At 36.2% G+C, this 12,095-nt stretch overlaps 1 protein-coding gene and 1 long non-coding RNA gene across 7 annotated transcripts; both read right to left on the bottom strand.

The window, feature by feature from the left end:
* Positions 1-1,517: 1,517 nt before the first annotated feature.
* Positions 1,518-3,410, bottom strand: LOC140006554 (uncharacterized). Its single transcript, XR_011814222.1, has 2 exons — positions 2,427-3,410; positions 1,518-1,746 (listed from the first exon to the last, which is right to left on the bottom strand). It is a non-coding gene; the product is annotated as an uncharacterized lncRNA (long non-coding RNA).
* An 893-nt stretch (positions 3,411-4,303) lies between these two features.
* LOC113724192 (uncharacterized) lies at positions 4,304-10,983 on the bottom strand. 6 transcript variants are annotated; one of them, XR_011824578.1, is made up of 9 exons: positions 10,830-10,983; positions 9,232-9,332; positions 7,682-7,795; positions 7,319-7,597; positions 7,060-7,173; positions 6,273-6,345; positions 6,083-6,148; positions 5,106-5,151; positions 4,602-4,896 (listed from the first exon to the last, which is right to left on the bottom strand). XR_011824578.1 is itself a non-coding variant. In XM_027247138.2 (8 exons), the coding sequence occupies exons 2-7, from the start codon at positions 9,292-9,294 to the stop codon at positions 6,111-6,113; spliced, it is 681 nt and encodes a 226-aa protein (XP_027102939.1). In that variant the 5' UTR covers positions 9,295-9,332; positions 10,830-10,983; the 3' UTR covers positions 4,304-4,549; positions 6,083-6,110. The 6 variants fall into 6 exon arrangements, 5 of the variants coding, with proteins under 5 accessions (XP_027102939.1, XP_027102920.1, XP_027102926.1 ...); XM_027247138.2 differs by lacking the exons at positions 4,602-4,896; positions 5,106-5,151 and adding an exon at positions 4,304-4,549; XM_027247119.2 differs by lacking the exon at positions 5,106-5,151.
* Positions 10,984-12,095: the final 1,112 nt, after the last annotated feature.

Below are 12,095 nucleotides of genomic sequence, written 5' to 3'. Positions count from 1 at the left end.
AATTGTAATAAAGATAAAGTGAACTTGCAATCTTATCAGACGTGGTTTGCAATTCCAAACCACGTTTGTAGGGGTGGTTATCATTAGTTAAGGGATAAAGATTACTAAATTTAAAAAAAAATGCAAAATTGTAGTAGGATTGGAATTTTTGATGCTTTTGAAAGCGTCTTATCAAAAACTTGTTCTCTAATACATATATAGATATAGATTACCCATATGATACTAACATCAAAGTTAAACTAGAACACACGACTTTTTGTAAAAAAAATTATTCATTTCTTAGCAATTGAATCAAAATATTTTTTTGTAAAAGAAAGTATTCATTTGTTACCGATTGAACTAATAGGTGTTTGTGGTCCTTAAATTCAAGGTACATCAAAACCCTATCCAGGGAAGGCGACAATAGTTGGTCATTAGATATCAAAATTTAGTATTTGATTAAATAAGTTTGACTTTGAGAGCAATTAGTAGCAATAAAATTGAAATGTAATGTACCCATCCTAGTCTTTAGACAAGTAGTTTTAACCCGAGCTCATAATTGAGCAAATTGATATTGAAGGTATAGCATATTACTAGCGGTTAATGACATTTACATTTCACTTTTAATACAAATGAAATGGAGTGTCATTAGCAATACTTAAAAGAGTGTCAATTTCATTAATCTTATTATACTCCCGAATCTAAAAATCCAAATTGAACTCATTATTTGATTAAACGACTCAGGTTAAAAGCAAAATCTGTTATTTGTTAACCAATGTCGCGAAGAAACTTGCCCTATCAAATATTAAAATCCTATTAACCTTGTATTGAACTCAAATTCGAATTGCAGATCGAAAATCATGTTCAATTTGATTCAATTAATTTAATCACTAGGCCTTGGTCCAATGGCCAATAGGGAAACTTAAATTCCTCCTTTGGGTGTTGATTAGGGTGGATCTTACCACATCATTTCCGTCAAAGAGGATCAGCATTCAGCTGCAGCAACAAACAGGCACACCACAGGAATAGCAGCAGGAGGCGTTCCCCGTCCCCCGCTACCGCCTTGCCGAAGATTTTTTTTTTTTTAAAAAAAGGTTCCTCACACTAACAGCTTCGAATCCTCTATCCTCTTTTTTATTAAAAAGAAAATTTAAAAAATTTTGAGTTATCTGTTTTAATTGATTTTGAGTACACTTGATAATCGATTTATTTGAATTTGAATTAATAAAATACTAAAGACACGTGACAGCTGTACAAATAAGGGGCAGAGGGGACAGGAACTAATTTGGAAACAGAGGATTCGAAACCGCTCTAACATGCCTAAGGATCTTTGTCGCAGGCTCAGAATGTAGCTTTGTAAAGACAAGTGAAGTTTAGCAACGTCCATATATATATGTTTTTTAGCAAATTGAACTTTAGTTAGAGTTATGGGACAGTTTGTGACAGCCCCACCTTCCCCTAAGGCGAACCAAAAGGGTTAGCGGACTACCTGTCCAACTCTCGCCAGGACTAACGGATCAGTTTACGTCGCTCTAATAAGTTCCGGAACAAACCAACATATATACATTGAAATTTAACATTTACAACCAAATGGCATGCCACAAAAACCATTCATCATGAATATACATATTCGGTTTGCCAATCCAAAAGAAAGTGAACCCAATACACATTAGGGTTTCATTCAAAAGCTATTCAAAAGATACATATACAAAAGCTCAATTTGGCAACCGACAAGTATGAACTTTTTCCCCAAAAGTGATCATTTTCCTGTAAGGAAAACAAATTGAACGGAGTGAGCTAAAGCTCAGTGAGTTACTACACAATAGCAGCTAAGATCACATAAGCATAACCGTTCAGTTCAAGTATGCAAATAAGAAGTAAATCAAATCAGGGAAAGGATACGGACGGCTCTCAAGAGCCCATTTCCTCGCTTATATTCTTGACCCAACCTCATTGACCCTCCGTCAATGTTAAAAGTACCAAACCGTAGACCTCACTTTACTTCCATTCCTTCCACCCAACATACCCCAACCGGGCCCGCACTCCAAGCAGTAACTTTAGGTGATACTCGAGTACACCGGAACCAAGGGTCTCATTACCACAAGATTCCCATTTCAGTCCCCGTGGCTAGTCAATTTTCACGACCAAACCCTCGCTAGCTCGATTCAAGTGACTACCAACGAGGTTGAGCTCAGTAATACAGTAAGGCCGTTGGATATTCGTCTAAACGACACCAAATCAGTTTTTCATGGAAGGAATTCAATGTCTCATATATCAATTGCAGTAATTTCAGTAAACGGTAAACAGTCATGAATGTTATCACAAGGGGTGAGGGCGGTCAAGTGCACCCTCACCTCTCTCAATTCCAATAGCCAAGTAAGCCTTCAAGGCATCAAATTCACATATACAAAGCCACATTGTAACAATTAAGTGAGTAGTATACTCACCACTCAAGAAAGTGATGTTTCATGCACCGTCGTTAAACGAACGTCGTGCACCACCGTTACCTCCTAGAACAAGCAAACAAATACAATGAGACTCGATAACGAGTCATAAAACAATGCCAATCGCAACCCCAATAGGGTTTCATATGCATAGACAAGTAGCATAGATAACCAGAAATTTCAGCAATGCACTAACTTGACCTTTACAAAAAAAACAGTTTTCGTCCTCCTTTTGCGGTAATGGCACAAAATGCGCTACGCTTATCGGATGAGGGTGTAAGACCCACCATCTCGAAGCTAAAAGACAGGGTTGCAACAATGTAGAAGGCCACTCAGTCCAAATCCTAGCACAACTAGGTCAAAAAGGCAGAATACCAAACCAGAACCGTAATTGCAGGTTTCCAAATCACACTATGCTGTAATCAGTACAACTCAGTCTATACAGGTCCAAATGCCGAAATTCCAAAGGCATATGATAGCTAGGACATCAAGCTACATTTCATCAGAAGACACCAACAACAAAATCCAAACCAATCCCAGCCAAAACAACCCATTTCAGACGCAGTTCGCGCATTCTGATCACCCAGAACAGCAACAGTAAAATTGACATATCTCACTTTACACTATTCCAAATGACCTGAAATTTTACAGGCACCTCAAACACATCAATACCTACAACTTTCATGTTTTAAGCAAAGGCCAATTCGTCCTCTAACCATATGATCCAAAACCGGATAGAAAAGGGGGTTATGAAACCCTAACTTTTCTCATTTCAATCCAAACCCAAAATTGGTTGCAATTATCAATAATTCACACCTACTAGAGTCATTACCCCTCATTACCACCATCATAAATAACCACAACATCATAATCACATTAAACCAGAAAAATCTCCAATAAATTGTAAACTTCACCATTTCATCCAAAAACAAGAAATAAACCACAAATATCATCACTTTAGCCACCACTAGGCACAAATTAAGCATCATTAGGTATAGGAGGATAGTCGATCACCACTTACCAAGCAAACAAGAGAGAGGAAGTTGTAGAACACCTTAACTTCTCCAAAAACCTTCACCAAAACACTCACTATCACCAAAGGGTGGGATTTTATGGAGTAGAATCTAATTTATGTTATTGGTTTTGGAAGATTGAACTAAATGGAAGCTTAAAAGTTGAAGAGTTTCCTTCTTCTTTGGTCTAGAGAGAGCCGGCCATGGAGGAGAAGAAATGGTGAAATTTTAGTGATTTTTGGAGATATTTAACTCAATGGTCAAAAGGTCAAAAGAGTGAATAGTATCCAAGAAAGTCCAACCAATGATACAATGACACTTGGCACCTCATTAATGCAATTTTATCTTTTCTTTTTCCTCTCACATCAATCACTTCACATCCTCTACTTATCTCTTAACACCCGATAAATTTTACACAGTATCCGAAACTTAACCTTATTGGCCGAATTTTTCCGAACTTTTCGCACTAGTGGGTCCCACGTCCATTATATACTCTTAATTTTTCAAAAACTCTCCAATACTAGAAAAATCATCTAAAAACTATAATTACTCATAAAATTTACCAGGAGAATTTTCCTAAACCAGAAAATGCAAAAATTATGCCTTTAAATGGGAAAAACCCTAAGAAAAATTATTAGGGATTTACGGATTCTCACACAGTTTGCAACCCAAAGTACCAAATCATCAATAACAAAGAGGATCAGCCAAAGAAGAATACTTGACAGGAATGGGAAGAGTTGCCATATTAGCATACCGTAATTATCCTTTGTAAAAACATGTGACTTTGCATTTCATGAGCAGTAAAGCTTGAACTAATGGAATCGAATTTTAGCAAGACAAATGCACAATAAATTTAAAAAGAAAATATACAGAAGTTCAATTGTAATTGCTTTTCTTTAATGTTTTGAAGAACAAATGATCTTGGTTTCACAATTCCCTGATCAAGTGTAGATCTCACTTTTAGTCACAAAGATAGCTCCTCCGGTAGTAAAAGTAGAGCTGTAGAAGTCCTAAGCGAAACAAATTTTGTCAAGACTGGAGATTTCACCTCAACTTGGTTCAGAACACTGACATAAGTGGAAAAAAATCCAGCCATTGGCACTTTGAAGCAAACTGTTCCATACGTTAGAAGAAAAAACAGAATCATCCACCAGAAAACAAGAAGGAAACCAAACTTAGATTACATTCATCTGATCACATTCTTCATAAATAGAAACCTAAGACCCCAGCATCCATTTTAATGGTGCCTACTCCTTCCAATATACAGCTAAGTGCGAATACTACTGCTATATTTTCTTATAGCACAAAGAACAATTTAAGATATCAGTTCACGTCAACAATTTGAAGAACTTAAAATATTAGCAGTATCTTCAAAACAATCACAGACGTGGGTGAAGCAAAGCATAACTCCTTCTGCACATTATGATCAACCAAGTCCTTCCATCTTTAAAGCTGTTTACCTGCATATACAACGTACTTGTGACTATCCCGAGAACACTACAATTGGGAGGGAGGAGGCCAAAGGCAATATATCAGAAATCTGACTTTAAAATTCTAAACCAAGAATAGTGTCTAACATCAGCATAATATTGCTATGGCGTTGTATCTTAAAATGATCCAAACAGATCATTCAATATGTGACAGAATATAAGAAAAAGGCCTTTGGAACCTTTGATTCTGCTGAGTGCTAGGGAAAGAGGTCCTTAGGGCCTTAGCTGAGATTCGATGTCCAGAAAAGGGAAAGCAAACATTTAAGCTTCAAACAACTGAGTAACTAAAAAGAAAAAACAAAAGAGAAGAATGGGAATTATAAAAGAAAAGCATTAACAATTCTGCTACAGCTTAAATATCCCATCTTATCAGCAGCAACAGTAGTTCTGTTGAAACTCAAGATTGCGTATTATATATGCAATGATATTCTCTGTCCTTTTATGTTTAGTTTATATTTTCACAAAAAAAATCCTTGCTTGACATCTAATAGACTTAAAGTAAGTTAATAAAGTAAGATTTTAACAATTTAACCAAATGAACTTTTCAGACTCTTTTTATGTGAGAAACAGAAAAATCTTCATAGTTATACTGCAATTACAGGAAGGGAGCTCTCAGAGAGAGAGAGAGAGAGAGAGAGAGAGAGAGAGAGAGAGAGAGAGAAGGTGGGAGATCTGAGACGTTTTCTTTCTCTTTTCTTATAAAACTGCTAATCCAATAAATGAAGCAAGTCAAACAATAATGTGAAGACTTAAGAGGGATTGCAGTATGGAGTCATGTCTAAGGTCCTTTTGGAGTGTGGATGCTTAGGGTCATTAAAGGGGTATTGCTCAAAATGGGCAGATGGTCTTTAAAGGTGGGTCCTGGGAAATATGTTGGTTTAGAGAGTGTTACATGATCATATATGTGAGAGTGGAGGTAGACAGAGAGGTGTGCAGGCTGCCAGAGAGGGAAAGCCATGAAGAATTCGAAGTTGTTGGGAGGAGAGGAGAAGCTGTCTGTCCGTCTAAAAGAGAAGAAGCATGTAACAAAGTGATGAAAACTGCATAAAAACTAGTATTAACTACTAACAAATTCTTCAGTGCTAAATCTGTGGTCAGACAACATAGTTTCCTCTTGTTAGCACTGGATATAAGCTCGCAATCTTTGTATTCTTACCTTAATGTAAACAGAGAGCTGCAGCAGCTTAACCAACCATCGTCCGCTTCCTCCCCCTTTGTCGTACTGAAATAAGTTATGAATCAGCAAAAGGACATCAAGCAAAATTAGAATTAAAACCTGCTACAGTATTTTCTTCCAAAAAAAAAGAGAAAAATATAGGATCAATTATCAAAGTGGAGCTCTGCACCTTGGGCTAGCTTATTAAGGGTCGAAGACCATTGCTTTGAGGACTTCTTATATGCAGCAAGAATTCGATCCATCTGTGCAATGTGTACAACACAAATTGATTAATTACAACTTTACATGGATTTCACTCAACAATAGATACCTAAACAATTTCAAAAGAACTATGATAAAAACCAACTTATGCAGTACAACCATATTATGCAGACATGAGTATGAAAATGCTAATAAAATTCTACAGCCATTTACAGGTGTTGGTCTTGTATGCAAAATACATATACCACTCATTGTATGGTAAAAGCTTCCTTCAACAAATGTTCTACCTATACAATATCCAGAATAAAGAACATAGCGAGCCAACAAGAGGTTGCTAATGAAAACTATTAAATTTTGGAGAGAATGCGTGTACAAGCACCATATATTGCAAATAGCTGATATGATAATGGAAATGCTAAACTTTCAGGACAGCTAGTTTGACCATAAGCTGATGCTTCATCCAAAGCCTAGGGAAAGAATAAAAAGATCAACACACAATTGAGTACTATAAATACTCTACAGAAATCAAAGTACTGAAAAGGTTACTCTCCTGAAGCAGTCAAACAGGTTTTCAAAGTATTTCAACTGTTGTTATTTTATCTATTTTACAAAAATAAGCATATAATAATGGCATGCATACCAAACTCCCAAGAAAAAAAAAAAGGTCTGCTTTCGCATATTTGATAATGAGTCTAAATATCAAATTATCCTAACCAAAATATATTGTTTACTAATAAGACAAGAATATTACTTACTACATTTCCACAAGAAGAGTGCATGGAGAGTAATGCTCGTTCAAGTACGTATAGATCAACTGCTTTATCTTCTGGAAGAGTTGACGTAAAGCTTAGACCAAAGTCAATTAGTACCTGGCAGAGACAATAATATTAAAAAAATTTAAAAGAATATTACAACATTTATATCCAAAAAGAAGATGAATAAACATGCTTTGGCAAATATATCATCAAAAGTCTGCAAAAGTGCCAGAAAAACACTAAACAGGATACCACTTACGAGCTGATTGGAGCCACTTTGAACTAACATGTTAGATGTTGTCAAATCACCATGTATGAGGCCACCATCATGCAGTTTTCCAATTGCATCACCAATCTGTTTTGCAATATCATCCATCCTTTCTTCAATAATACCTTGCTCTCCAAAGTCAAGAAATATCTCTTTGACCGAGGGACCTTCAACATATTCAAAAGTTAGGGAATGCAGCACAGGGTCCATGGCATAAAGCACTGGTGTAGAAACCCCAAGTCGTCTAGCTTTTGTCATGCACCTAGCCTCCTGCTTCATCAGTTACAAGAGTTAAGCAAAAAGCCATATGATTCACTAGAGCAGAAGAGAGCAGTTCCATCTAGCTATACTCACCGCATTTAAGCGTTTGAGAGTAAGTTTTGAGTCCAGGGATGGATGCCTATATTTCTTCGAAAAGCGTTCTTTTATAATAGACCTCCTACCCACAAATGTTGACTCAAATACCCTCTGCAGTAGGAAGTACGACGTTAGAAGAATGGTAAAGGAAGGAATAAGGTAGAGGCATGTTGGTGTAGTATATTAGATGCTTAGTTTTCTCTATCAAAGAACCTGAACTCAAAGGGTTCATAGCTAGCTACTCCACTTTTCATCCACTTTCACAGTTAAGTGATTTGTGCACCGAAAAATATTATGTAAACCTCATTTTAAGAAGTGACTTTGCAAATACAATATTCAGCTTTAAGATATGTCCCAAAACCTTTCTCCCCTATAGCCTGGTTTCTCAATCTTGAAGGTATATTTCCTAGGCTTCACTTTATTCTGCTTCTTCTTCCTATTACTTTGCACCTTTCTCATTCTAACCTTCAAAGCATACTTCCATTTGAAGAAACCCACATTGTAGATCAGGGCTAGTACATGACAAGCAGTAGGAGGAACCTCAGGCAGAAGGGGAAGAAGATTGGAAATAGGAGTAACTTTCAGGGTGGGCTAAACGGAGGGAAGGTTGGTAGAAAAAGAGAGGGATTCATCCTGTCTCCGGAAACCTGGGACAAAAGGGGGCACCAAGGAGTTTTTAGGGTAAGGGGGAGGGCAGAAGAAGAAGCAAGCAGTGTGAGGTGATTGTTTTATTTTATGCCATCTTTGACCCACCAATAATTACTTCGTAACAGCTATTTTTACATCTTTTACATCATTTTTTACGGTCTATTTTTGCAAAACCTGTGCTCATTCTATTTTTACATCGTTTACAGTAACCAAAGGGGTTAGTTACTGAAACCACAAGGACCTGACTGTACAGTCTGTAACCGATCTGACTTCATTTCACAGACCCCCAGAAAAGTATCTCACTTTATTCTATACCTAAACTGCACACAAGTAAATGCAGTTAACTCCCAATTAAAACCAAAATTAACACAGCAATCCAAGTTTGAACATAGCAGGTACACTTGTTTTTATTTAATTTCCATTGCACGGTACAAGAGTGTGTTAATGCATAATACCTAAATTTCATTATCCTGAGAAGCAAACAAAGTTTCAAATGCATCAGCACCATATATAGACAACAATAGGCACTCAAATACCAATAACTATGTATCCAAGAATAAAACCAATCTGCTCTATCTGAAGACAGAAAAGAGAAGTCATTAAGTAGATGAAGACTTGAGACAACAAGGCCAAGCAAAAGATATATGATCTTTGCTAATGTAGTCGTGGCAGTGAAAACAAGATGCAAGACAACTGACACAGAAATTTCAAAATAAACTACTTATCATCAGGTTCATGGAATGACTAAACTATAAGCTCTTTTTTTTTTCCTTTTTTAATCGTTAGATGAAAGAAGCATGTAGGTTATCGAGGAGGAATACAATGTTGAGGATGCCAATCTTAGTGGTCGCTTATTTTTTATCAAATAGAATAAAAAGTGGAAATTTTTTTTCACTTACAGCCTCTGCACCTTGCTTGATCAAAACCAAAGAGCTTTGTTTTGCATCTGCATCAGTCTCCATTAGGATGGAAGCCACTAGATAAAAGGTTTATCTTATATCTGCAGTGAAAATGAGGGAGTTACAACATAAGTGAAAAGTTTTAAATTAGAAAAAGCGGCAACAACTATTGAAAACTGCAACTGATATTTACTTACAAAAAACAAAATAGAAAACTGATTATGTTAAAGAGTGAACCCATTTCAACCAGGGAAAAAGTAAAATTATTTCCTGAAGGTAATAAAAAGATAAATGTCCTCTTATGAATATCAAAAGAATAGCAATAGAATTTCCATTAGCTCTAAAAGATATATCCAGCCAAGTTTAGATATTTATAGGGGGCTGCGACTCAAGGATATAGCTTAAATATGACCATTATGATTACTAGAAGTATCAATAATATTGATAATATGTAAATGCCATCAATCTGGGCAACTAATAAATAAGTAAACAACCACCATCATCACAAGATAACCAATAATGCAGGTACAAAAACTCCATCTTCATAGGACAACTTGCTTACATGCTTAAGTTTTAGGTTGTAGCCAAGGTTTTAGCTTAAAGTCACAGATTGTAGTCTCATGTTTATACTATATCAGCATCCTCTTTGTTTCGGGCTATCCTTCATCTGCAACTCACATTACCATACAATTTTGAGCTTTTGTCTTCACTCACTTATTAATTACTGGAAGACAACATAGAATGTCCCCAGTTTCATTGCAAAATACAGAGGAACAAAAAAAAAAAAGAAAAAAAAACTGAAAGCTTCTAAATTACCATAAGCAAATTACAATTCCCAAGAAATATGAAGCAAAATCTTCCAAATGTGCTCATATTATAAGTTACCAAATCTTTTTTATCTTTAAGTCACTGAGATATCCAACTGCTTGCTGGTAGACTGGTTCAATGCAACTTTTACTGCAATAAACTTGGCGACTCAAATAGGGATATCTCTAGATGTTAACTATAACGGCAAAAGGATAGAGCAATTTCCCATATCCAGTCGGGGACGACTTCACCTGACTTCTCTTATATTCATTACAACTACATAAAAATTCATTCAACTGCAATATCCCATTTTAAGTTATTTTTCATGGGGACTCTCAACTAAATAAGCATATACTTAGCTGTTTTTGATGTTTGGCTTCTATTCTCTTGAAGAGAGAGTCATGAATCTTTTACTTTATCAACTTCTGGACATAAAATTGCCAACTAAAATCACACAAATTAAAAAGGAAAAAGAATCATTTTCTCCTTTCTGACATCTTAGGTGAATTTTTACACTATCTTTACCAGGTACCTTAATTTGTTTTCATCATCAGCAGTTAAATTCAATACCTTCTGAACACGTTCAACTCTGACATGGCCTTAAAAAGAGAGCAACGCAGGAGGAGTTAAACTTCATTTCTTCCGTTTTCTATCATTCCTATTTTCAAGTTGAAAATTCGACAAAAAATGAACAGAACCCAAAAAAAAAAAAAATTCCTAGCTTTAACCCCAAAAACCACAACTTTAACCAATTACAAGTAACATTCACAAAATTCACAGAAACTTAGTACCTCAGAGGAAATTTGGACCTTTTTTGGCTGGGTAGACTTCCCAGGATAGAGGAGGAGGAGGAGGCGGCGGCGGCGGTGGCGGTGGCGGTTATATCTACTCCTAGAGCGAGGGAAAGGGAAGCCTGAGAAATAAGAGAAAAAATGGGACTGAGGTTTTTGAACGGGGCAAAAAGTAAATAAAGAAATAAATAAGGGATAATTTTACAAACCTCCCCTGAGGTTTCTGACACTTGCACTGAGACCCCTCCAGGTTTTAAAAATTTCACCTAGCTCCCCTGGCAGAGTATTGGGGTCCATCGCTGACATGCAGAGCATTGAAATGACCAATTTGTCCTTAGAGTTTCGTTTAGAGTTTGGCAGAAATATTAATTAAGAGAAGCATACTTTGGGACTGCACATGCTTTCTGTGTTTCCATCTTCTGTTCCCCTTAAAGTCCGCCGGCAGTTTAATGAACTTTTCAATACCATAGAGGAAAATTTTAGTGAGCCTCTCCATCCTGAGCTCTTGGCATGAAGGCTGGCAATACATGTCTGCACTTTCAATTATGATAGAATACTTGAATGTCGCTGAGAAACTTAGGCTCTCATTCAGTGCTTACGAAAAAATGGGAGAGAATTTTTTTTTTTTCTAAAAAATATAAGAACTGAAAACCTGATTTATAGCAGCCAAGAAACTCGATGATATTTATATTCTCACAAGGGACTACATTCTGGACAAGTCTTTTTGAAAAGATGAACCACGGTGGATTCTAAATGTGGTGTATATATCGGTGATGTGGGAGTGATGGAGTTTTACAAAATATAAATTTCTGGTTTCATGAATATATGAGCACCAAAATGTATGATGTTATGAGCACCACAATGGCCACTAAAGGCAAACATCCAAGTTGAAACAGTTTTGACAAATGATGCTATAATTATATGGCAAAGTGGATCAGCTCACGGAGATTCCAGCATCTCATTAAAACAGGCAAGATTACTTTATGCTGTAACAGTGAAATGTTGCCACGCCTCATTGATCTTCTTGTGAATATCTCATGAAAGTTTTATCAATTCTCAACTATCCGAAAAATTTTGTGTACTAGAATTGGAGTTATAAATTGGATCAGGAAAATTTAGACAAAACTTTAACAGCCAATGCCCATGATTGATATTTGACAAGAAAAGAATTAATTCTTGCAATTTAGAACCAACCATCCAAAAAAAAAAAAAACAATTCCCATTGCAGAGAGCAGGCTCTGAGATTTGTACCTGTGGTTTAGCAAA

Source organism: Coffea arabica, chromosome 1c (assembly GCF_036785885.1).
Source record: "Coffea arabica cultivar ET-39 chromosome 1c, Coffea Arabica ET-39 HiFi, whole genome shotgun sequence".
Classification (NCBI taxonomy): domain Eukaryota; kingdom Viridiplantae; phylum Streptophyta; class Magnoliopsida; order Gentianales; family Rubiaceae; genus Coffea; species Coffea arabica.
This window is presented reverse-complemented; position numbering and strand designations above follow the sequence as displayed.

Coding starts and splice junctions, on each gene's coding strand:
- LOC113724192 (XM_027247138.2), bottom strand. CDS start 9,294: ATGGAGACTGATGCAGATGCAAAACAAAGCTCTTTGGTTTTGATCAAG. Junction 7,796..9,231: donor TCAAGCAAGGTGCAGAGGCT/GTAAGTGAAAAA, acceptor TTCCTACTGCAG/AGGGTATTTGAGTCAACATT. Junction 7,598..7,681: donor CTCTCAAACGCTTAAATGCG/GTGAGTATAGCT, acceptor CTGATGAAGCAG/GAGGCTAGGTGCATGACAAA.